Here is a 27,249-nt window from a genome sequence, read left to right on the forward strand (position 1 = left end):
TGAGTAAATGGACAGGATCTTGTGAAAAATTGCGTATGGAAAGAGCACAGTTAACTAGAAGGATAATCAGGATCACGTGAAGCCTTCTTCTACCTAGTCTGAACAACTTCATCCAAATTTTCCTCCTCACCTTCTACTGTGAGAATGTCAAAGTCTGGCTTTTGAACAGAGTCAGGATTGTGACACAATGCTCCCAAAACCAAGTGGAAGAATTTATCTCTGCGTATTCTTCTAAGTTAATAGGAAAGTATCTTGCTGGACTTTCAAACTATCTTTTAATAATATTTTTTTCCCCTAAATTGAGACTATGGATGTTCTGGCAAGAAGCTCCAAAAAGACAGAGTATGCATGACAAATTTAAAACATGCAAATATTTTCAGATAATATCATTATTATATTCAGTGGCCTTCTACACATCTGAAATATTTATTTCCAAGTGGGAGACTATGAGCTAATATTCTCTTCTTAAGACCATTCAGACTTAAATACTTTAAATGTGATTTTATAGTATCTTTATAGTATTATGAAATATTTTTAATGTTAAAATTGTTAAGCAATATTTCACCAATTCTGAGAAGTCCTGTCTAAAGCAAGTTCGACCAAACCTTTATTCTTCAAACCAAAATGCTTAGAGAAAAAAAATGCATTGCTGGTCCTAAAAATTAATTCTTGAAATATTTATTTTTTGAAGAGTACATTTACTGATTTCTGGGTGAAATGGTACATTGACATGCCATCAATATTTATTTAGTTTCCTCCCCAAACCTCACTAGAGTGACAGTAAAGAGATTTAAGAGTAGAAACCCCAAAGGACTGGAGGAATAAGAGAGGAAACAACGGCAATGAGAGTTTGGAATCTGGAAAGCAGACAGACAAGAGGGAACCAATGTCGCTGGCAACGTAAACCAGCAGTGGGGCAGACCGAGAGCCAGCCTCATGTCCAGGGATCTAGAGAATTTCCAGCATCAGGTACTATTGGAATAAGGAATGAGAAGGGTGGGTAGTGAAAGTGAAAGTGTTAGTTGCTCAGTGGTGTCTGACTTTTTGAGACCCCATGGACTGTAGCCTGCCAGGCTCCCGTGTCCATGGGGATTCTCCAGGCAAAAATACTGGAATGAGTTGCCATGCCCTCCTCCAGGGGATCTTCCCGACCCAGGGATCAAACCCGCATCCCTTTTGTCTCCCGCATTGGCAGGCGGGTTCTTTACCACTAGTGCCGTCTGGAGCTAACTAAAGAAAGTGAAAGTTGCTCAGTCGTGTCCGACTCTTTGCGACCCCATGGACTAGTCCATGGAATTCTCCAGGCCAGAATACTGGAGTGAGTAGTCTTTCCCTTCTCCAGGGGATCTTCCCAACTCAGGGATCAAACCCAGGTCTCCCACATTGCAGGCGGATTCTTTACCAACTGAGCTATGAAGGAAGCCTGGAGCTAACTAAAAACCTAGTAAAAGACATTTATGAAGCAGTTGGAATCCTCAGACCCCTTCTTCAAATTTGCAAAACCAAACAGTTGCCCACCCAGGGGTAAAACTGGAACTTCCCTGGAGAAGGTGGTAGAAGGTGGTGAGATCTACATCACAGCTGAGGCAGGGTTGTGGTGCCGGAAACGGGGGGATTACGTGAAAGTATGCACACTGAATGTAGAGCCTCAGCCCTCTATCTCTGTTTGGCTCCCAAAACACTGGTGACCAACAGAGATTGGGCAAAGTGACCAAGAGGAAGCATTTAAAAATACAGATGTTGAGCATTCCCCCAGAGGCCTGATCATGTCACTCTACAATGAAGGCCCACGAGCTCAGAGCTTTCTAGTCCTTGCACTTTTATGTATGAGCAGCCAACCAAGGACCGCCAGCCATCTTTGACCTCTGAGGAGAGAGAGGTCGGGAAGGTGAATGAGGGTGGAGGAGGAAACAGCAAAAAAATAGAAGAAACAAAGACATACAGAGGGAAGAAATGTATCTATAGAGTATCAATATCCTCTGAGATAAGAGACCATTCTGTGAGCATGAACAAGAGCTGGATGCTGTAACTAAAAAGGAACACCCAGAGAACAACAACAAAAGGCTCTTGGAAACAGAAACACAATAGCACAAATAAAGACTCAACAGAAGAATAGGATCATGTTAACATGTTAAGAGTTATCCCTGAGAGCACAAAATGAAAGCACAAGGATACGGAAAATGGTAGAGAAAAGATTTTTTAAAGTACGTTAACTGTATACAGGAGGTCTGCTATCTAAATACCATACTAGGAGATCCAGAAAGAAAGAGTAGAGAGTTTTGAGCAGACATAATTTTCATCAAGGAAATAATTCAAGAGAATTTCCCAGAACCGAAGGAGCACCCAAGTTACCAGACTCAAACTGACCAGAGTGACAAACATAAATAATTAATTAAAATAATTAATAAAATTTCAGAAATCTGAGGAAGCAGCTTTCAGACAGGAAAAAAAAAATAGACAAAAGCTCAAAATCAGAATGACTTGGAAATTCTTAACAGAAACACCAGAAACTATAATATTTTGAGGAACAATGCCTCAGAATTCTCATGAAAAATAATTGTCCTCCTAGATCTTTATTTCTGGACAAACAAATATAACAGTAAAATAATATTTTTAGAGCTTGAAGGATCTCAAAACCTTATCACCCATCACCCCTCTCTAAGGAAGTTATTAAAGGACAGGCTCCACAGAAACGAGGGAGAAAACCAAATCAGGAAGCAAAAGGTCTAACACAGGAGAGGCAGAGAATTCCCCAGAAGCTGTGGAAGGGAGATTTCAGTAGGAGAGGCGGGCACCAGGCAGAGGAGGCATGCAGATTTGGTCAAAGGTGAAAAGCTCCAGGAAAAATTTCTCAGTGAGGACGAAGTTATTGCATCTGAGTATCTGAGAGGGGTCTTAGAGCAGCACTGTCCGTAGATCTTTCTGTGACGATGGAAATGTTCTGGATTTGTACTGTCCAACACAGTAGTCACTAGCCAGAGCACTGGAAGTGTGTGACTGAGTAGCTAAACTTATTTAATTAAAATTTCAATAGCCACATGTGGTGAGCGGCTACCATTTTGGACAGTGCAGGTCTAGATAATCTGCAGAAAGTTTGGAATTGAATTAGGAATAAGTAGAGAAAAAGCTAAGCAAATGAACAATTATTAATTGCAGGAAAAGCAAAAATTTATACAAGAAAGGAAAAGCAATCATGACTTACTGCATAACTCAGCTCTTTATAGAATTATATAGATGAAAGAATCTACTGAAAATTATTGACATAACCCAAATTATGTTGGGAAAGTATTAGGTAACTTGTTTTATCTGACCTTCACTTATGAAAAAAAGGTACAAATACTTTTTCCAGATCAATAATTTTACTTCTCTGCATTTGTGCTAAGTCGCTTCAGTTGTTGTCTGACTTTTTGTGACCCTATGGATCATAACCTGCCAAGCTGCTCAGTCAGTGGGATTCTCTAGGCAAGAATACTAGAGTGGGTTGCCATGCCCTCCTCCAGGAGATTTTCCTGACCGAGGGATCGAACCTGCATCTCTTATGTCTCCTGCATTGTCAGGTGGGTTCTTTACCACTAGCACTAGCTGGGAAGCCCTTTACTTCTCTACTATGTTCTTAATGGCTATATAGCACCTCATTTAATTGGTCTACCAAAACTTATTGAACCAATCTTTCATTGAGGGACACAGGTTGTTTCCAATTTGTAACAGTAACCAATAGGGCTTTAATGTTAATAATTAATACCATGGATCACTGCTTTTTAAAATTTAACTGTAATGAGGCAAACTTTATATACTATTATATATACTGTTGATCCCCTGGAGAAGGAAATAGCAACCCACTCCAGTATTTTTGCCTGGAGAATCCCATGGGCAGAGAAACCTGGAGAGATATAGTCCATAGGGTCACAAGGAGTTGGACATGACTGAAATGACTTAGCACAGATATACTGTTGCATCTATTTTAAGTATATTATACATTTCTAGGAGCCTTGTAAATGTATATATCCTTGTAACCACACTACAATCAAAGTAGAGAACATTTCATCACCTTGAAGTTTCTTTATGCTGCTTTGCACTAAATCCCCATCCAACCCCCACACCTAGGGAAACATCAGTTTGTTTCCTCTCATTTTAGATTAGTTTTGCATCTAGAATTACATGCAAATGAAATCATATAGTATGTACTCTTATCTGACTTAAAAATTCATTCATGGTTTTGCACAGTTGTTTATTCTTTATTCTTATTATTGCTACTACTAATCCTTTGTGCTGAGACACTACAGTTTGCTGACCCCTTGGCCGGCTGTTGGGTGTCTGGGTGGTTTCCAGTTAGGAGCTATTATGAACAAAGCTGCTGTGAACACTTGTGTTCCAGTATTCCTGTGAGTCCCTGGTGGCTTCCCTGGAGGCTCAGACGGTAAAGCGTCTGTCTGCAGTGCTGGAGACCCGGGTTCGATCCCTGGGTCGGGAAGATCCCCTGGAGAAGGAAATGGCAACCCACTCCAGTACTCTTGCCTGGAGAATCTCATGAACAGAGGAGCCTGGTAGGCTACAGTCCATGGGGCCACAGAGTCGGACACGACTGAGCAACTTTACTTTATTCTTGTGATTATATGTTTTCATTTCTCTTGGATAACTAGGAGTGAGATTGCTGTACCACATAGTAAGCATATATTTAACTTCATAGGAAACTGACAAAATGTTCTCCAAAGTGGTTGTACCATTTAACATACCCACGAGCAAGATATGAAAATTCCAAAAGATCTACATCCTTGACAACACTTGGTGTTCTCATTTTTAATTTTAGTCCTTCTAGTGAATGTAGACTAGTATCACATTTTGGTTTTAAAATTGCATTTCCCAGATGACTAATGGCATAAAGTATCTTTTTATGTCTTATTTGGCTATTGGTACATATTTTTTGGTAAAGTGTCTGTTCATATTCTTGGGCATTTTTTTAAAATGGGGTTGGTCTTCTTGAGTTGAAAATAATCTGTATAAATAAATCTGTACATATAAAAATCATATATTCTGAATACAAGTTCTTTGACAGATTTATGTAGTAAGGCTATTTTCACTCAGTTTTTAGCTTACCTTTTCATTTTCTCAGCAATATCTTTCTGGAAGAGAAGTTTTAAATTTTGATAAAGTTCAATATATCAGTATTTTTCCTTTTATTGTTAGTGTTTTTAGGGAACTGCTTAAAAACCTTTTGTTGGACATTTTGTTTCCTCCTGTAAGTTTTATAGTTTTAGCTCTGACCACAGTGGTATAAAATTAGAAATAAAGAACAGAATAAAATTGGGAAACTCACAAATATGTGAAAATTAAACAACATACTCCTAAATAACCAATAGGTCAAAGAAGAAATCAAAAGAGAAGTCAGAAGATTATTTGAGATGAATAAAAAAGAAGATACACCTGTTTTTTGATTGGGTTGTTTGTTTTTTTGATACTGAGCTTCATGAGCTGTTTGTATACTTTGGAGATGAATCCCTTGTCATTTGCTTCGTTTGCAAATATTTTCTCCCATTCTGGAGACTGTCTTTTCGTCTTGTTTATGGTTTTCTCTGCTGTGCAAAAGCTTTTAAGTTTAATTAGGTCCTATTTGTATACTTTCATTTTTATTTTCATTACTCTAGGATTTGGGTCAAAAAAGATTGTGCTGTAGAAATCAGAAAGAGAAAAACAAGTATCATATATTAATGAATATGTGGAATCTAGAAAAATGGTACAGATAAACCTATGTGCAGGGCAGGAACAGAGATGCAGATGTGGAGAACAGATGTGTGGCCCTGGGCTGCAGGGGAAGAGGCGGGATGAACTGGGAGACTGGGATTGACGTGTGTGCACTGCCGTGTGTAAGCAGACAGCTAGTCTGTAGAGCTCGGGAGCTCAGTTCTGCCCTCTGTGGGGACCAAGATGGGTGGAGTGTGGGTAGGATGGGAGGAAGGAAAAAAGAGAGGGGATATATATATACATATAGCTAATTCACTTTGTTCCACAACATTGTAGAGCAACCATGTGCTGCACTGTGCTTAGTCGCTGAAGATACAACAGAACAAAAATACTGCTAAAGCAGTGCTTAGAGGGAAATTTATAGGTATAAATGCCTCAAAGAAACTAAATTTCCAACTTAGGACACTGGAAAAGTGCAAACTAAACCTGAAAACAAGCAGAAGAAAGGAGATAAAGACTATATTGGAAATTTGTGAAATGGAGAATACAAAAACAAATATAGAGAAAACTGATGAATCCATAAACTGCTTCTGTGAAAGATCAACAATATCAACAAACCTATAGCCAAGAAAACGAGAGAAGACTCAAATTATGGGATTCTCCAGGCGGGAATGCTGAAGTGGGGAGCCACCTCTCTCTCCAGGGGATCTTCCTGACCCAGGGATCGAACCTAGGTCTCCTGCATTGCAGGCAGATTCTTTATCATCTGACCCACCAGGGAAGCCATCAAATTAGAACAGCAAAAATTACTACTGACTTCACAAAAATATAAGAAAGCATTATAAAGAGGTACTGTATAAATCCCTTGTCATTTGCTGTGTATGTCCATTGAGATAACATAAATGAAATAATAAATTCCTAGAAAGACACAAACTACCAAAACTGGCTCAAGAAGTAATAGAAAATCTAAATAGAGCTATACCAACTGAAGAAACTGAATTAATAAGTTTAAAATTACCCACAAAGAAAAGCCTAGACCCAGATGGCTTACTTTAATTCAAAGAAAAATTAATGTCAACTCTTCATAAACTTTCCCAAACAGTAGAAGATTGCTCCTAACCTAATATTACACTGGTTTTAGTATAATGATAACGTTGTATTCCTTCAGGTTATTACAGGCACTTTTTTTAAACCAAACAACACTCTCAGTCTTACTCCTTTAAAAACAACAACAGCAAAAAAACTTGCTTCTTTTAGGCTAGGGTTTAATAATAGTAAAATCCAAAGTGTTACTACCTAAGATTACTCACTATGCTTTTCTTTCTGCTATTGTGTATACACACACACGCACACACACACATACACACACACCTATATATATATATGGACTTCCTAGGTGGCTCAGTGGTAAAGAATCCGCCTGCCAATGCAGGAGCTGGTTCAATCCCTGGGTTGGGAAGATTCCCTAGAGAAAAAAATGGCAACCCACTCTACTATTATTGTCTAGGAAATCCCATGGACAAAACAGCCTGGCATGCAACAGTCCATAGGGTCTCAAAAGAGTCAGACATGACTTAGAGACTAAACAACAGCATTATATTGTTTTTTTCTTTATGTAAAAGTGATACATACACATCCTACTCACAATAGGAAGAAAATAATTCTCTGATATGTTAAAGAGTGATTCATATATGAAAAAAAGATGAGCTATATGACTGATGGGAAAGTCAACCAACTTTCATTCCTTTTCATGGTAAACAGTGGATAACAATTATATTCTGTAATGCAGACCAGAAAAATTAGTTGAAAAAAAATGTCCTATTAGACAAAAAGAAACTTTGTGAAAAGGACTATAGCCCTGTGATAAAGAGAATGATGTGTGGTTTTGAAGTCTGAATATTTTCTGTAGATAGTGAGCCTCCTCCAACGTTTTCAATAATCAACTCCATTTCCAAGAATCTAAGATATTCTTGCCAACACTACATTGTATTAGACAAGGCATATATGCTTCATGAGATGTAATGATATGAAAATCACCAGCCTATACCTCAAAAATTCAAAACTTCAGAGTTTAGTGGGAGAAAATAGGGTTTTGAGTGAAAAGACTCTCGTTTTAATCCACTGACTAGAATACATAGCAATTCTAAGGAATTTCAGAAAATATCTTTCTAGTCCACACTTAAATGGTACCATTTACTTCGGCACTAATATACTTTACACTCTAATTTCTCAAAAACAAATCATTTATACTTAAATCCAATGTTAGCACAAAAGGTAAGAAATGGCCTTCACACAGGGAAAAAAATGCATTCAGGTAAGCCATATATTGCTATGTGTATTCTTTTGTGGAATTCATCAAGAAGAAAAAGCAACCCTTTCTAAGGGTACAAAGACTCATACAGAGCTCACAAAATTAGAAAATTACCGCCTGTGGATCCCCACTTAAAAGCTGATAAAAATACAAATTCCCAAAAAGCTTTCTTTTTTAAATTATTTATTTTTGGCTGTGCTGGGGCTTCATTGCTGCTGGGGCTTTTCTCAAGTTGAGGCGAGCGGGGGCTTCCCTCTAGTCGCGGTGCACAGACTTCTCATTGCGGTGACTTCTCTTGCTGCAGAGCACAGGTTCCAGAGTGGGCTTCAGCAGTTGCGGCGTGCAGGCTCAGTAGTTGTATCTCCTGGGCTCTAGGGCACAGGTTCAGTAGTTGCGGCATGCAAGCTTAGTTGCTCCACAGCATGTGGAATCTTCCCAGACCAGGAATGGAGCCTGTGTATCCTGCATGGCAGGTGGATTCTTTACCACTGAGCCACCAGTGTTAGTCACTCAGTCACGTCTGACTCTTTTCGACCCCATGGACTGTAGACCGCCAGGCTCCTTTGTCCATGGGATTCTCCACGCAAGAATACTGGAGTGAGTTGCCATTCCCTTCCTAGGAATTGAACCAGGTCTCCTGCATTGCAGGCAGATTCTTTACCATCTGAGTCACCAGGGAAGCCCCCCCAAAGCTTTAATGGCTTAATAAACTAAGAACATCAGTCTCTACGACATGGTACATTAGCTGGCCATCTTTTTATAGCTGTCTGGGTGTGTTAATAATTACTAGAGTCATTTAAGAAGCCTGGGTTAACAACCTGTATTAGAAAGAAGTAATTTTCCCTCAGGATTTAAACTTAGCATAACATTTTTTAAAAATTCTATATCCATAGGTTATCGTCACCATATATATTTCTTTAAAGAAGAAGCTTGTCCAAGAGTCTCTCTAGGCTACATGACGGTTGCTATCCACCCAGCTGACCACAACAGAGAAAACAGGCCCCACCTCACAGAGTACTGTGAGCTGTCACTGTGGCGTGCTCCTTACTACCTAAGCCCTAAAGCTGAAAACACCCTATAGGGAAGGAAGCCCTGTCCCGAAGATGTGGCCAAAGCAGATGAAATGATAAAGACACATTTAGGATAGGATTTTTCAGACAGTGCTACATAAACCTGTTTTGTCCTGGAATTCCTTGGTCTCTTGAGTTCTGTGTCCTGTTTTTCAAGTGGAGTTTGGTTTTAAGAGTTCTTATCATTTAAGAATGTTTAAATTTCAAGTTTGTCTCTTTTCATCATTTCTGATCCATGACCAAATTGTGGTCTGAAGTATTTCAGATACAAAACAGAAATGGTAACCAAAAGGATGTGAGAAGTGAGAAGAAAATAGGAGCTGAACACATTCCTGATCAGGCTGTTTGGTAAAGATTTAATGCAATACAAAGATAAGGAACCTGGAAGGAGGAAGAGCATGTTTGGTTAGAAGTTGAAATTCCATTTAATGCTGAATTTGAGGTACTTGTGTACGTATTGATGGAGAGGTCAGTTTGGAATAGGGAGACAAAACCAAACCAGAGAAATAGAAGAAGACAAAGATGAAAGCAAAACATGAGCAAAATAGAAAAACAAAGCCATAGAGGAGATCAGCACCACCAAAAGACGACTTTGAAGAGAGAAGTAAAAAATTACTGACTTGGGCCAGTATAACCCAAGGAAAACAAATGGGGCACAAATAAATACCAGATATAAAAATAGGGAAATAACTACAAAAGCAGAGTGATTTTTAAAATTATTAGACCTCCATGAATAATATCATACCAAAATACAAATACTTGAAGACAGAGGAGAGAAAGATCAGTTATTTATATTTTTGGTGTGATGTTATTCATGGAGGTATCTTGTAATTTTAAAATTCACCTCTGTTTCTGTAGCTATTTCTCCTCATTAGAGGGAAAATATAGAGTACATCTCTGTAAATTTTAGAGTGGAAAAAATTTTTTAAATAAAAACTGCCAAAGATAGCTGAAAGGACTGATAAGTTGAACTAAGCTAAAATTAATATACTATTCATCACAACACACCATTAACAGAGTAAAAAGGCAACTCATAAAGTTGAAGAGATATTCACAATACATGTATCTGACAAAGGACTTATGTAGAATATATATTCAGAACTCCTACAAATTCATAAGAATGAAAGACAAACCCAACAGAACCCAATAGAAAAATGACAAAAGACTTAAAGAAATTTTCACAAAAGAGGACATCCAACATGGCCAAGAAACATATGAAAAGGTGCTCATCTTCCTTAGTCATCAGGAAACTGCAAATTAAAACCACAGTGACATACCACTACACCCACCAGAATGGCTAAAATTAAAAAGATGGAAAATGCCAATGGCTGGTGAGGATGTGGAGCAACCAAAACCTGCTGATGGAAGTGTGAGTTGACACAAGCACTTTGGAAGCTGTTTTGTAGTATCTATTAAAGCTAAATGTACTCATATCCTGTGACCCAGCAATTCTACTCCTAGCAAATCTCCTACCAGAAATGTGCATATTTTACTAAAAACATGTTCAGAATACTTGAAGAAGTGAAAAAATGTTTCACACTCCTTGATTCCACATCTATAAGATAAAAACACAAGAGAAACTAATCTATTGTAATAGAAGCCAGGATAGAGAACTGCTGTGGAACAGAAAAGTGACTGTAAAGCCGGACTGAGTTTTCTCAGAGCACTGGCACTATTGTGCTTCTTGACCTGGGTGCTGATTTCACATGTGTATTCAGCAGGGCTGAATAGGGTGAGGCAAGCAAGATACCTAGGGAGCAGTCCTGAGGGAGGCACTCTCTCTTCCCTCCCATCCCAGTCCTTGGGTTCAGTTTGTGAACATTTTTTGAGCTGTATCATTATGATGTATGGGCTTCCCTGGTGGCACTAGTGGCAAAGAATGTGTCTGCCAATGCAGGAGACATAAAGAAATGCAGCTTCAATCCCTGGGTCGGGAAGATCCCCTGGAGGAGGGCATGGCAACCCACTCCAGTATTTTTGCCTGGAGAATCCCATGGACAGAGGAGCCTGGTGGGCTACAGCCCATGGGGTTGCAAAGAGTCAGACATGATTGAGCATGTGTGCAAGATACATATTATGATGTATGTTGTTTTCTGTATGTGTATTATACTTGGATTTTAAAATGTAAAAGGAGTCTGGTCTACCTTACCCCACAAATAAAAATTAACTCCAAGTGGAATAAAAATTTAACTGTAAAAAGAAAAACCTTAAACTTTTATAACAAAAGAAAGGAAAGTATCATAAATGACCTCAGATAAGGAAGGATTTCTTAAGAATATCCAAAAGCACATGTTAGAGGAAAAGTTTGACTACATTAAAATTAAGAACTTCTCTTTAGCAAAAAGCATCTTAAAAAAAGTGAAGAGACAAGCCACAAACCTAAAAAAAAAAATACTGTAACATAAATAATGGAAACAAGTTATTATTTAGGATATATTTTTTAAATCAATGAGGAAAAGATAAATAACCCAATAGAAAAATGCATAAAAGACTTGAATAGTTACTTTATATACATAAAAAACCAGAACAGCCAATACACATGAAAAGATGCTTAAGCTCACTAATAATCAGGGAAATGCAAATCAAAATCAAATCATGAGGCATTACCATTTACATCCAGTGGTTAGGCAGAAACCATAAACATGGGTAATACTAAGTGTTGTCAAGGATGGTGAGCACCCCCTCCACTGGTGCTGGAGCACAAGCTGGTACAACCATTTTGGAAAGCAGTTTTTCACTACCTAATTAAGTTGAAAATGTGCAAGCCCTAGGACTCTTGGGAATAGTCCTCAGAGACACTCTTGCATATGTGTACAAGAAGGTGTATACATGAATGTTTATAACAATTACAAAGAGAAAGAATGTCTATCAAGAGTAGAATATTCTACAGCAGTGAAAAATGAATGCACTCTAACAGGGTTATCCATAACACTTCTACCCTGGTCATCAAGAACTTAATTATACTTCCAGTGAGTATGAATAAACAGAATATTTTAAAATGTTTAATATACTCTTTTAAGTTAAAGAAAATCCCAAATTTCCTAAATTCATGGGTACCTTTTGTAAAAAGAAGTATATTATTGGGTTGGCCAGAAAGTTCGTTTGGGTTTTGCATAAGGGGCTATGGAAAAACCCAAACAAAATCTTTGGCCAACCCAACAGAAAGTCTATTGTTTCCTCCTAGACATGGACAATTTCATTTAACAACGTATATTTCCTTCTTGAAGAGAGTGGTTTTTTAGAATAAAGACTCAAGGTCAGGGGCTAGTTTTGTTTTCATTTTTATACCCAGCACACTCCACTGGATGGTTATACTGTGACGGGAGCTGAAACACGTCAGCGGGGTTTAACCGAAGCAGGAGGGGGGCACTGTGGCTTTGCCTTACGTCACTGTTGCATTCCTCCTCCTCCTCATCGCAGTCGAGGCCCTGATGGGCTATCTCGGTCGTGTCGCTCTCCTGGAAGGGATTGTTCTCCAGATCAGACGCTCTGGCGGCTTCGGTTGTGACTTTTACTTTCATGCTATGAAAGCCAGTGGAGACCATTCCCACCTGCAGGTTTACAGGCTCCCCTTCAAACAGCAGGAAGTGTGAGTTTACTCCTTCTTTAAAACCAGGGGGCTGGTAATCATTTGGGGTCACTGCAAAATGGAAAGGGCAGAAAACCAAGAAAACTCTGAGTTTCAGGAGAACAACTCAGACCAGTCTTTCATGTGTAACAACAGCCATCTCTCTCAAAGGCTTGCCAAAATCCTTCTGTTTATCCAAAACACTACTTCAGCATGATTTGACTAGAGGTCTCCACCTACCTGCATTGTAGTAGTGGAGTGTCATAGTCAGTATAACATCGTTAGGAAGGGGTCCAAGGTTCTGCATCAGTATGTACAGTTTACGGATCAGCAGGACACTGGCTTTCTTAATATCTTCACTGTTTGTCACACTTTCGAAGCTTGTGTTACTGCTATTATCACATAAGAAAACAGCACACTTTTCAATCACATATAATATTGAAAATCTATTTCAAAAAGAACAAAAATTTTTACTGTGTGAGCAGATAAATATAAACTAAATGCAGGACACTCTTGAAACTATTTTAGAATGTAAATTAAAGGAGTTATTGTACTTTTTGCAATGTATATACAAAGGGGTTCTTAAGTAGCAAGTTCCCTTAAGGCATTTTAAATGTGACCTGATTTTTTTAAATTTGATTTATAAATGACCACATAATTTAATACTGAGAACAATGGACTTGACATTTAATATTGGCTCTGTTGCTAACTAACTGAATGGCTCAGGTCAAGTCACTTAGACACACTAGGTCAGTTAGCTCCTTTGTGAGATAAGCTTACACATGTTTCTATACCTCTCCAAATTAAATCAGTCGTCATCTCTGGCCATTGTACCATCTGGGTATCTCTCAGAGGCATCCCCTTCTCACTCTTGCATGGATTATCACCATGACTGACTATTCTTCCTGTTTTCCTTCTTGTTCACACTGCAAAACGTTCTCCACACCACTCCTAATATATATTCCTAATGGGAAAATCCACTCATGTCACTCTCCTAAGTTTCTTATATTGTATCTATTACTTTTCAGTGAAATTCGAGAACAGTGTATGTACAATGGCCTTTCACCAGCCGCACCCTCACCTCCCACCTTCATGTGTAACTGATTCCTTCTTACTCCTATGCATTTGTGTATGCTGTTCACTCTGCTTATACTGAGCTTTTCCCACTTGTCTTCCTGACACTCATGTGTCATCTCCTCAGGGAAGTCTTCTCTGGTCATCCCTATGCCTCACCCCTATGTATAACTATATGTCCCCTCTAGACTGAATGGCTGTATTTTTCATCTCCACAGTACTAAGTTTGGTGCCCAACCCCAGTAAGTACTCAATAAACATTTGTTGTATTAATGAGTGAATGAACAAATTAGGCTAAATTACCTTCCACCTCTAAACATTTTTTATTTCTCTCCCAAAATTTTCCCCCGATTAGTCTCACATTTGAGTAGTTTCCAGGAAGGGCTGTGACTGCAATATATTTGTACAATGCCTTTCACGTAGTAAGTACGCAATACTGAAAAATAATCCTTAGTAACTGAACTACTAGAGGTAGTGTGAATTCATAAAACAAACATTATTAAGTAAACACATTTGCTCCTTTTTCAGTTTCGAACAACTTAAAGTTTTGTCTGCCAGGATCCAGCCAGTTTGAAATAAGTAACCAGAGGGAAGGGTATAACCATGAAGGCATGGGACCCTTTAGTAAACATCGTAGTCATGGAATCATTTTACGTAAAATCATATTCAAGACTTCCTTGTACTGTTTTTTAAAAGGAAAATCATCTTTAATATGTAAGAGGTGATAAGGTAATTTTGTATAAACAGTCACCTGAACAAAGGCCCAGCTTGGTCTAGTATGCATTACCTTCTCTTCCCCTGAGTAGCAGAACGATTTGGCCATTTCTGTTATACTGCTCACCTCTAGATATATGCGCCTTCACGACAAAAAAGATTAATCTGGTTGTCAGTGGTACTTAGATTTGAATTTTAGAGAGCAAAAGGCAGCTGTTCTATGTAAGAGAATATATATGAAAAGCTCTGAATACTCTGTGAAGTATTATACAGATGTTAGCTAATGATGTTTAGTACCTTAATTCTTATTCCTAGAACTTACTTCCTCTTCACATCCTAGTGCTGTCTGGAAATTTTACAAGGGAGAGGATTATAACGGTATGAATCTTGGAGAGAAATTGTAAAACTTGTAGTAAATGATGAGACAGAGCTCATCGTATGGAAAATTGAGAATGAGGCCACATTTCTCTTCAGAGTCATTCCTTTCAGAGAGACTCATGCCTCTGAGGTGGAGCTGTCAACCACCCAGGACTTTTCTCCATCCTCCACCCGCCCCATTTCTATTCCATCTCATTAGGAATACTCAGCTCCATCTGAATCCAAAAGCTGGGAGGGGAATAAAACATTTTCATATGTACTGAGGACCTTCTGAAGCAACTGTCCTTGTCCTTGCTATTTAACCCATTAGTATATCTAAAACTTAAAATTTTAGGCTTGATAGGAAAATGCAGTGCTTTCCAGTTTTTTTCATACAAGGATACAATATAGATGGTTATATTCGTATGACATACGGGGGTAAGCAGATGAGAATATTTGTGTCTATAGGTAAATAGAGCAGGGGCTTCACCTATCCCAGCCCCCATCTGGCTGTACTGAGGGTAGAAAGGATTGCTATTTGGCATAGCAATTCAGAAGCTTCGGGTTAGTGGTTAGATAAAGCCTCATAGAGTTCTTCAATCAACACCTTGTGCACAACCCCATCAATATAATTTCTACTGCTGTGCTACCCACCAGCCACCATAAAGATCACCACCATCACCACCATGACCACCAGGTACCATTTACTGTGTGCTGCTTACCTGCCAGGGATGGGCAAAGCTTTACCTCTGCGTTATAATTTAGCAATCACAGCAACCATATGAAGTAGATATTATTAATTCCACTGTGCGGATGAGAATGCTAACATCTGGGGAGGCTGAATATTCTGTCCAAAATTATATGACCAGAAATAGTCAGAGCTGGGGATCCATGCTAGATCTTTCTGCCTTAAGAATTAGGGCTCTCAACCACTAAACTTAACTGCCTTTAGACCTACTGATATCACCTACAAGGAGAAGAGGGAAAGAAGCAAAGGAAGCCTCTTCTCCCACCACCTTCATCCATGGATTTCAGAAATTTAAACATTACATTCCCTTTGTATAATAGCAGGTTTCTTGTAAGATTATTGGGGAAGTTACAAGGAAGTATAAGGCCTATAACTGGCCTCAAGAGGCATACATTTACCTCGATCCTATGTATTTCTTATGTTCATTAAACAATTAGATTCTACCTGTCAAAATCCATAGTGGCTCCTTCTTTTGTGTATTTGAATTTGAACTGGTATATCTCAGTCACTTTCTAGAAATATCAAAGGGAAGAAAGAAAGAAATCACTTTCAGAAAATCTCTGGATTTTCTTATCTAGTAACAGGTGTTACTTATCAGGTGTTACAGGTGTTTTCTTATCTAGTAACAGTATACACCTTCACTGTATGCCTTCTATACCTCCTACATACCTGTTTGTTTTATAGCATGACATTATTCAGGAGTGATATCTCCAGATAAAAAGATAACAGTTTTTCTCCTCCAAGCCAAGAATGAGTTAGATGACATAGTCTATTGTTACTGCTTTAAAGCTGGAGAAACTAAAGCCCAGAGTCAAGTGTCTGACCTGGCTTTGGTCAGTAACAGTGGAACCAGCTAAGAAACCTATTCATTCATGGAACGGATATTTATTGAATGTCTACTTTGGGCCAAGCATTGGAGTCACTGTGGTTAACATGACAGAAAAAGCCCCTGTTTTTCCGGAGTATACAGCCTGGTGGGAGAAATGGCCAGTAAATAAGTAAACAAATAACATAATTTCAGGTAGTAATAAGTGCTGTGGACAATATGGAGCACAGCCTGTGACAGAGGACAGAAGGGAGAGGTACTGATTGGGTTGGGAAGGGCCAGGAAGCCCTCGCTAATGAGGTGATGTTTGAGCTGAGCCTCCTTGACAAGGGTCAGTCCTGTGCAGATGTGGGGGAAGGCGGGGCACCCCAGGCAGAAGAAACAGCAAGGTTAATGCTCTAAAGGAGGAAAGGAAGCCTCCTACAGGATTACAGAGGAGGCCAAGTGGCTGATGATGAGTGAGCAAAGGGGAGAGTGTAGGAGATGAGGTTGTAGAGGAAGTTGTGGTGCCTTGTAACTAAGAGGCTTGGACTTTATTCCAAGTAAACAGGAAGTGAATGGTGAGTGGCATTAAGCATGGGAGTGATTTGCATTTTTTAAAGATCACCTTGGCTATTTTAAGAGTTCAGAGAAGTGGGAACCATGAGAGTAATTAAGATGGTAGTAACTCAGGGAAGACTACAATGGCAGCAGGTAAACTAGAAAAAGTTCGAAAAAGAACCAGAGTCTGTGGTATCAGATCTTTTTTTTTTTTACTTTCGTGATCTTGCACTAAAAACTAGACACCACTGCTATCTGCTAGCTATAAATAGAGACAAACATAAATAAATAAGCTAGAAATAGAGAGGGACAGATTTCCTCATGAGAGATGTAGTCCATTTAAAATAAAATGATCGCCTAGCAGTTGAAGCTAACATTTGACCCAGATACACATACAGTTGACTCTTGAACAACACAGGTTTGAACCATGCAGGCCCACTTAAACATGGATTTTTTTCCCCAATAGTAGATACTATAGCTGTATGTGATACGTGATTGTCGAATCCAGAGGATGCAGAACCAAGGATACGGAGGAACTGTGTACATGGAGGACCTACCATAAATTATACACGACCTTCCACTGCATGGGGTCAACACCCCAACCCCTCTGTTGTTAAAGAGTCAGCAGTAATCTATCCACAGAGCCGGAGAAGGTGCTGAAGACAGACAGGCAAAGGGTGTGAGTTTAAGTCAGAACACAAGACGTACTTTTCCTTCATCGTTTCAGTGTTTTGTTCCTTGACAGTGTGGGCATGGGAATGTTAGATTGATGAGGAAAAAATCACAACATTCTTGTTACCTGTGTTTATCTGAGATTTGGTGTCCCGTTAATCACAGTGAGCCGGTCCTGGGCATACTGGCTCATGCTGCTTACATTCTTAAAAGACTGGTTCGTAATGGAGTTAATTTTAAGAGAAAAAAAATTTTCTAGCAAAATAATCTACGTGAGAAATCAAACCAAAATCTGAAGGCTGCTTTGTGAGTCCAACAGGAGAGATGTATGAGACTGGCGGCGCCTACAGCAGCAGGCTTCCTCCAGACAGGCTAGACACACAACACCCTTCTTGGTGGATGAGGGTGTAGCTGCCCTGTCAGATAAACAATGCCTGTTCTTCCTGCCCGCCCATGTTTCCCAACCAGCTCTAGCTTTTTGATGTTCCAAGCTATCTTTTATTTTAATTGTATCAAGAGTAGATCTTGTAGTGGTTGATAAAAAATTGACACTTTCTTATTTGGTCTGTAGGGCGACTGATAAAAGAGTCGTGTTTGTAATCGTTTTACACTGTGTGTGTTGTGTCTGATTCTTTGTGACCCCAGGGACCGAAGCCCACTAGGCTCCTCTAGCTCCATGGAATTCTCCAGGCAAGAATACTGGAGTGGGTAGCCATTCCCTTCTCCAGGGGATCTTCCTGACCCAGGGATTGAACCCAGGTCTCGGGTATCGCAGGCAGACTCTTTATCATCTGAGCCACCAGGGAAGCCCATTTGTTTTACAGAAGATGCTCATCTTTAATAACTTCAATCTGTGTCTGATTGATCAAAGAAGGTATATTTACAGCAGGCACTGGTCTCTTCTTAACACCTCATAAAACATTCTCCTGCTTTTCAGATTAATGTGTTGCCTAATAAAGATGAGCCGTTAAGCTGCTCACCAATGGTCTCTATTAATCATACTGAATGTATCCACATGGACCAGAGCAACGGCAACATATATAGCCTTTCATTCTCCCTCCATGTTCCAACCCACTGGCAAGACTTTTCAGGCCTGTCTCCAAAGCGCATCCCCAGGCCATCTGGTTCTCTTCACCCCGTCCAAGCCAAGACCAGCTCTTTCCATCTGATCTGCTTGCTTCCAAACTATTCCTCCTCCTGCAAATTCATTCTCTGTTCTATGGCCAAAAAAAGTTTGGAAAATGCAAATCAGACCTTGTTGCTCCTTTGTTAATGATTTCCCACTGCCCTCAGGATAAAATCCGTTTTACCTTGGTCCCCTGGCCTGACTCATCTGTGCCCTGCCAACCTCTCTGACCTTCTCTCTTGCCTCTTCCTTCCACCCCACTCACTCAGCTCCAGGCCCAGGGCAGCCTCTCTGTCCAAGAACATACAAGATGCCTTCCTGCCTTCAGGCCTTCACATAACTGCCCTCTGGGGTATGTTGTCTCCAGTTGATGACAGTAATCATGATACTTGGGCACTTCCCTAAATGTTCCACATCTGTTCATTCTTACGTAGCCAGACTGGGAGCAGGTACTACACCATTACAGATGAAGCTAGTGAGCAGTACGCGGGGTCTGACTCTGACATCCGCAGTGTTAACTCCCATATTGTTATGCCAGTCCCATGCTGTTGCCTTTCACAGGCCTGCACAGGGCGGCGCTTCTGGCCACTCAGTCTCATTTCAAACAGTGGCCCCTCAGGGAGACCTTCCAGGCACAGTCCTCCAATTTTTCTTCCTCCATTCCCACTTGGCACTCTCCAGCATACCACCTTCTTTTATTTTCATAGCTTTATGATGTATCTGAAACTTTCCACCTTTTGTTTACTTGTTTATTGTTTATCCTCCTTCATAAGCTTAATGTAAGCTTCCAGACAGCAGGGACCTTGTCTATCCCATTAATTCCTGTGTGTCAGACACATAAGCGGAACCTAATTAATACTTGCTGAATGAATAAATATTCAGCCAGAATAGAGTTCACATTCAATTGGATTTCATTTACAGAATTTAAAAAAAGTCTCCAAAAGTATATTGTGGCTAGAAACAGGGACCATCTCTAGTTCAGCTCCTGAAATGATCTATTGAAAGTGGTGTTGACCACCTCGAATAGTCACAAAGAAAACCAGATGTTGAGACGGTAAGATTCGTGGTGTTGTGTCAGTCGTGTCCGACGCTTTGCAACTCTATGGACTGCAGCACACCATGCTTTCCTATCCTTCACTATCTCCTGGAGTTTGCTCAGATTTATGTCCATGGAGGTGGTGATGCCATCCAACCATCTCATCCTCTGTCACCCTCTTCTCCTCCTGCCCTCAATCTTTCCCAGCATCAGGGTCTGTTCCAACAAGCCGGCTCTTCACATCAGGTGGCCAGAGTATTGGAGCTTCAGCTTCAGCATCAGTCCTTCTAATGAACATTCAGGGTTGATTTCCTTTAAGATTGACTGGTTGGATCTCCGTGCAGTCCAAGGGACTCTCAAGAGCCTTCTCCAACACCACAATCTAAAGCATCAGTTCTTTGGTGCTCAATCTTCTTTATGGCCCAACTCTCACATCCATACATGACTACTGGAAAAACCACAGCTTTGACCATATGGACCTTTGTTGACAAAGTGATGTCTCTGCTTTTTATACTCTGTCTAGGTTTGTCAGAGCTTTTCTTCCAAGGAACAAGCATCTTTTATTCAAATATAGTAATTCTTTATGGGTCTATCATGTGTTAGGCTACACATCTTATTAGTACCCTCCACCCATTCTGTAGCATGCATCTGCAGAAGAGCTACACTGTCCCTCTGCACTGCTTTAGTTACTTCTGTTGGTTCATCTTTCTTGAGATGGAGCAACCAGAAGAAAACCTCAGGTGCAGAAGCACCAGAGCTCTGTGCAATGCCCCAAACTCTGCTGGTCTCTGGACAGAATAAGCACACTTGTTTAAGCCAGAGGTTCTCAACTGGTGTACCCTAACAGAGTCTTCAAAAGAGCGCTGCAAATTTTAGTCCATGTGTATGTAACATGCTTTTTTTGCTTCAGGTAAATATTAGTGTTGTTATTGTTTGTACCATTTTGCTTAGGGGAGGCTATGCTTCTACCAATATGAGTTAAGAAACATGGTACCATATTAGGTAAGACTGTTTATGTGAGAATGTTGTTTTGAGAGTATATAAAAGAGTGAGATCAAAGAGGTAAATAGTTCTCTCAGTGACTTGATGCTAAAGAGCACTCATGAAACAGTGTAACCCATGGATACTCTCAGGCTATGAGCATTGCTGTGCCATAGTTATACCATAATTATTGCTGAGATGTGTGGAGTCTTTTCAAGTCTTTTAATACTCTTAAACATGCCACCAAATTAGCTAGTAATTAAAAGTGTTCCATGAACACATAGGTTAGGGATCATTGCTACAGGAAACAATATGTAAGAGTTCAGAATATTTTTTCTGAGTCATAAATGATGGCTCAGAACTTATAATAAGCTGATTTTGCTTTCTAACTTTATTATATATATTGCCTACATCAAATTTCATTTAACAGTTTTCTTCCCACTCTGTAATATTTTTCCGTAGATAAGCCCAATTTCGTAAGCATCACACTACCTCAAAAAGTCTCAAAAAATTTCAGACTAGGAGTTTCACATGCAGAAGAAAACCATAGTAATTTATTGCATGAAGGAAATAACTGATTTATTAACAATTTACTGGAGATCTTACTTTGGGAAACTTCTCTTCAAATGTACTGGAAAAAAAAAACAAACCTGAAAACTAAACTAGAGATAGAGATAAACAGAGGTAGCTTGGGCACTGAGGAATTGTTACCCACCTGTTACCCACCTGTATGCACCAGCTTTCTTTGGCCTTGCTCAAACAGCTATTTATAATCTTGCCAAGGAGTAGATAGTAAAGGCTAAAAAAATGCCCAGCTTGGCTGTGAAGGTCACCACTTACGCTAAACTCAAAGGCTTAGGGAAAGCAAACTGAAAGCAAGGAAAGGGGAAGAGGAAAGAAAGCTGGGAGGAAAGCAGAGGTCAGAACGAGAAGCAAGCAAGAAGGGCGTCTCCCTCCATCCCTGTGCCGCGACCTCCGCAGCTGTTCAAAGCAGCACAGGTAACCGCCGTGCACCCAGTACGATGACAGTCACTCTGGGGGGTGAAAAGGAGACGAGACCCTTGTCCTCAAGAATTCACAGTCTGGCTAGGAAGATAAAGTAATCTATAGGAATCAAGAGTGTTGAATTGTGAGGTCCTGCTAGAAAAGGGAATTCAGAGAAGGAAGAACTTAGGGTGAACAAAATAATCAAAGAGGCTCTCATGGAAGTTTCAAACACAAGTTGGCGCTGAGGATGAGTAGGATTCAATAAGCAGAGGGAAGAAATTTACAGAGAGAAGGAAAAAGGTAAAGCTTGGAAATCTATGAGAAGGTCAGAAGGGGGAGAATTTAGTTAGCCATTAAAAAAAAAAAGTTTAGCATTTTTATGCCCCAAAGACAAATAGAAAGGATTTAGCATCAGTCAAAATGAAAAGGAAATGCGGTCTTCATAAATCAGATTCTCACTGTTAAGATGTTAGGAAATAGGCTTCAGTTCCACTCAATGTTTTTTTCCCAGTACTGCTAGGTAGTTCTTTTAAATCTCATAATAAAGAATTGGTGACATTTATAATAAAACACACAGAAAGAGCTCACTATGAGTTACTTTACTCATTTGGTAGTCTAGTGACATAATCTATGGCCTCAACTCAGGTAAACATATTTAAATATACATACACTGCCCATCTCTATATGTGTTCTTACCTCAGGCTCCTTAGGATTTGTGTAAAGCTATTTAAGGAAAAATAAACAGCATTTAATTTCTGAAACTAGATTACTCCTCACAGAATACATTTGCTATGTGTAGAGTTCAATTTATGCTATATTAATTGAGTACTGAAATACATATATGCATAGATTATATATACCTTGAGATATATATATTTCAAGCTAGAGGTGGGATAAGCTCTAATTTTGTGAACATAGAGAGTCTTTAGAGTATTCCATGGACACTGACTATAAGGAAACTGATAGCCAGGTATTTATAATTACTGTGAGCTACAAATAAATTCTAAATAATTAGTTATGGTTTTAAAGTTTTAAAATAATTTATATATCTAAGACTCTCAGTAGTATCACCTCATTTTCTTTCTGTTCTTAATGACATATACCATGCTATACCCAGCATACTTTTTAAACTTCAAAAAAGTCTGCAAAACTTCAAAAACAAGGAACTTTGAGTCTGTAAAGTAACTCAGAAAATAAAATCCTGATAAGCCAGTAGATGGAACAGATAGTATATTCTATATATTTCCTCAGTTATTGTAATATGCCAAAGAAATATATAGACTGTGACATTTTAGTAAAAGTTTTGATAGAGGTTTTTTTTTTTTTTTTAATTCCAAAATGTCATAGGACAGACAATGAAATTCAGGAAGGATGGGAGAGAGTATACTGTTTACACTTTCACTTGCCAAAAAACAATGAAGCAGAGACAAAGGCTTGGTCTTTAAATGTGTACTTACTGTAAGTACTGCCATGTGTAGCTTTAAGAGAAAAGAAAACTATCGTTACTACACACTTGCACCTGTGTTATTGTTTTTTTCAATAAAGTCTAGTTAAACTATGACTTCAGAGAGGTTCCAAAAATTTGGGTAGAAAAAATATTCAGAAGGTCAGAGAAATGGATACTAATTATCCATTCATCCAAGTGAGTGTCTATTATATACCCAAGATTCTGCTGGGGAGGGGAAAGATGAAAAAAAAAAAAAACAACTATACTTACTCTCTATAAGTTACATTATAGTTTGGGAGTCAGAAGATACACAAAATAATTCATTATAAGAGTTAAATATGCCATAAGCATCTCTAAAACATTTTGCCCTTTGAAAGGAATCTACTAGAGTAAAAAATCTGAAGTCTGATACGAGTTCTACAAAACCCCTGTCCTCCCTACGTATACATTACAGATAAGATTCTCTCTGTTTGAAAGAATAACAGAATACATAGATACACAGAGACAGAATCAAGTCTATCACAAACTTTTAAACACTATGATACAGAAGAGAAAATTTTCAGGACCACAACTTCGTATCAAATTATTCACCTATTTCACCCAAAGGACTAAAACTTTAGTGACGCTGTGTGGCCATTTTGGTTACTGCATACAATTGATTTTAAGACTACCCAGTGAAACTCTAACTTACATTATTTAATTAATAGCTCATTCATTCATTCAAAAGTAGTAATGGCCCCTGATCTCTGGGAACATGCAGACCAGAAGGAGAGGACAAAGAAAAACACACACAGATAGGTACATCATCATAAGTGTGTTAATTGCTATGAAGCAGTTGGGTTGTGAACATTACACAGATGGACAATCTCAGCTGGGAGAAGGGTGGCAGGGGGCGGGGGCTTGTCAAGGAAAGCCTCTCAGAGGAAGTAAATATTTAGGCTGGGACATGAAGGATAAATTGCAATTAGCCAGATAAAGAGTGTGGGGTAGGGAAGAAACTTTTGCAGGCAAAAGTAACAATATGTACAACAGTAAAAGGCACTCAGCATGTTCTAGAATCCTTGTGTGGCTTGAACTTAGTGAACAGTGGTGAAAGTGATGCTTTAGGAAGTGTGATCCCTAGGCCAGCAGTCTTCAGCATCACTTGGAACTTGTGTGAAATGAAAATTCTCACACCAGAAATTTGGGGGTGGAACCTGGCAATGTGTGTTTTACCAGGCCCTCCAGGTGACGCTGATGCAAGCTAACATTTGAAAACTGCTGCCTTGGATTATTAATTCATTTAATTCTCAAACAACCCTGAGGTAGGTTCTAATATTACTGCAAATATAAAGAAACCCTAAGTGGTAGGTTACATGCCAAGACACAGGAATTAAGTGGCAGAACTAACATTCACTTCAGACTGGCTTTTTCCAAACCTTGAGCTCTTAACTACATTGCACTGCCCCTCAATGATGGACACTCAAGAAATGTTGCTCAATGAATGGACAGGAGAATGAATGAGTGCTGTTTGGTGTACTGGTGGTGGCCTTCTACCCCTCTCAACCCGTCTAAATCCTAAGGGCCTTCAAATCTCAGGAGTCATTTTCTCAAGAGTTCCCTCATGCCTCTCACTGGCTATAATCCCACCTTTTCCATACCTCCTTTGCACATAATCAATATCTTGCCTTTGGCATTGCATCACTTTCTAATGAATGATTATTTATACTTGTGATAAAGATGATTTTTTAAATAAAAATATCAAACTGATATGAAAAAACTCAAAATTTAATAGCCCAACCTGGCACAGGTAGAGACCAATCAGAAAAGGTGCCAACTTAGCCTTAGGCTGGGTTCCTGGAAGCTCCCCCTGAGCCAGCTGTCAGCCCTTTAGTTGCTAGATTATGGAGTAGTCTGGGGAGATCCCAGCCTCCCCCGAGACTGGTGGGGTGAGAGGGAGGACATGGTGGGAGTCATGCAGGGCCTCAGAGAAGCATTTATGTAGCACTGGATATAGAGTACTTCAGTATTTTAACAACAGGTACAGCTACACCAGCGTTCACTAGCTGATCATCACTTGTGCATGTGAATGTCATGCATCTTCTGCCTTGGTCTATAAGCTCTTTGTGTGCACGATCTTATATCTGTTTTATTTTTGTATTCCTCAACCTCCTGGTCAGTGCTGAATAACTCATAAGTAATAACTGTTCAATAAAAAGGAAATGTATCAGTGCAACTAAGTAATCCAATGTAAGGCTTACTCACCTTAGGTTTTCTTAAAGGAATAGGAATTGAGAAGGGGTAAAAAGACACAGATGGGGAAAAGGAGGAAGCAGTGGCACAAAGTTCATTTATTAAATTATCTCTTCCACTAGACTTGAGCTTCTAATTTTTATACCCTTTGCAGCTGTCTTGGGCAGTGAGAAAAATCTAATGCACTTAAAATTCAGGCTGCATTTAAAAAAATTCAAGCTATAATACTAGCTATTTTGAGGGAACAGGTTATATACATGTGCCAAACATAGATAATGAAATAACTAACATAGAATAAAAATTGAGTATTCAATTCCATTTTTTCCTTTCATATCTGTACATTGCATCGCCACTATTTTGAAAAACCTCAATGTGCTAAATGCCAGATTCTTGTCTCCCCTGTCCCACATCCTGTGGATCTCTTCCAGTGACTTCAGAGGAAATTCTGTGGTCAAAAAGATATGAGTATGTGAAAGAGAAAACTGAGGGTGTCAATTCTAACTGATGTAAACGAGACATCAACAGGACAACAGAGACACAAAGTAAAAAGAAACTGGTTCATGAAGGCATACATAGGAACTGGTGTACTGTTAAAACACAACAACAAAATAAAGGCTAAAATTTTTTTTTAAAGGGATAAAGGGCGAGTCTTTGATCCTGGTATAAATTTAAAGACGTTCTTACGTATCTCTTTTCCAAGGCATCAAAACAACCTTGAATCCTGTCAAGAAATAAATGCTTGATGTCAATTTGGATCAGATGCAAAGCCAGAAAGAATCCCAAGTACAAAACTAATTTACTTTTTTTGCTTTGAAATACTTTAAGTTGATAACCATCTCACCTTTCACCCATTTAATCATTTTCTAGAAACTCTAAGTATGTTTTAATGTATTAACAGTACTTATAATAAATAATAGGTAAGCAATTTTGAGGTAGGGAACCACATCTTATTTTTCTTTTTGCATCCTGTAATGTTTAGCACACTGACATGTATTTGATAAGTAATCAAATTTTGATTGATATTTTTCTTCCTTGTATAAAGAAAGTCTGTATTCTTAAAAAAAAAAAAAAAACTAAATCAGTACCTTAAAATAATACTGGATAATTGTTACGCATTTCTAGGAAGTAGTAAAAAAAAAAAAATACATGAAAAGAAAGAAAAGAAGAAGGCAATAGTTTTAAGGAAATGATCTTACCAAATAAAGTCTTATGGGTAATTTCAGCCATAATAAAAATGTTGTTCAACTTTGGTGGAATTTCAGTTACTTACCACTTGATAATATGCAGTGACCCAGGACATTTTTTATCTTCTCGCAGGATTTTTAAACTGAGGTCTACAAAAATAGAAACATAGTCTGCTGTACTAAAATTGTCCATGCTAAATAAGGGTATTTCCTTTCATGATTTTATTTATACAACTTACTTAGTTTTATAGCTTATAAAAACATTTTGAATCTCTAAATGTCTAATTTTAAAACAAATCCTATGTTGATAATTGGCTTAGTTCCCATTTTTATTATAGATTAGCAGTCTCCTCTTCTACAACGTACACAACTGAGTTGGCTGTGAAATCAATTTGTGTCACTTCTTTGCGTCTGCTGAATTCTAAGTTATCATAAGGTAGTACTGAGACCAGCTATATCAAGCAATTTAAAATATACACCTCAATCTCAAATCACTTCTCTGGTATTTCTCTCTCAATGGAGGGGAAAAAAGGATAAGATATGTTTTCATGGGTTATTCTTAGATATTAATTTCCATCTGATATTCAACCACCTTACTATAGGAAGGAAGAATAAGAAAATCATTAAAAGTTTTGGTTTAGATTAGTCTAAAATCAATTACTGATTCATGTATGACTTTGTATAAATCACTTCACCT

The 27,249-nt window shown here is 38.8% G+C and overlaps 1 protein-coding gene across 1 annotated transcript in view; it reads right to left on the reverse strand.

Moving 5' to 3' along the window:
- The window catches only part of HORMAD2 (HORMA domain containing 2), a 60,898-nt gene that overhangs the window by 18,916 nt on the left and 14,733 nt on the right, over positions 1-27,249 (reverse strand). The window contains exons 4-10 of the mRNA XM_043436954.1: positions 26,639-26,702; positions 26,053-26,089; positions 23,147-23,167; positions 22,386-22,412; positions 15,966-16,033; positions 12,869-13,020; positions 12,447-12,700 (exon numbers count right to left, since the gene is read on the reverse strand). Coding sequence (XP_043292889.1) covers positions 12,447-12,700; positions 12,869-13,020; positions 15,966-16,033; positions 22,386-22,412; positions 23,147-23,167; positions 26,053-26,089; positions 26,639-26,702 — 623 coding nt within the window. The remainder of the gene's footprint in view (positions 1-12,446; positions 12,701-12,868; positions 13,021-15,965; positions 16,034-22,385; positions 22,413-23,146; positions 23,168-26,052; positions 26,090-26,638; positions 26,703-27,249) is intronic.

This window comes from Cervus canadensis, chromosome 1 (genome assembly GCF_019320065.1).
Source record: "Cervus canadensis isolate Bull #8, Minnesota chromosome 1, ASM1932006v1, whole genome shotgun sequence".
Lineage (NCBI taxonomy): Eukaryota > Metazoa > Chordata > Mammalia > Artiodactyla > Cervidae > Cervus > Cervus canadensis.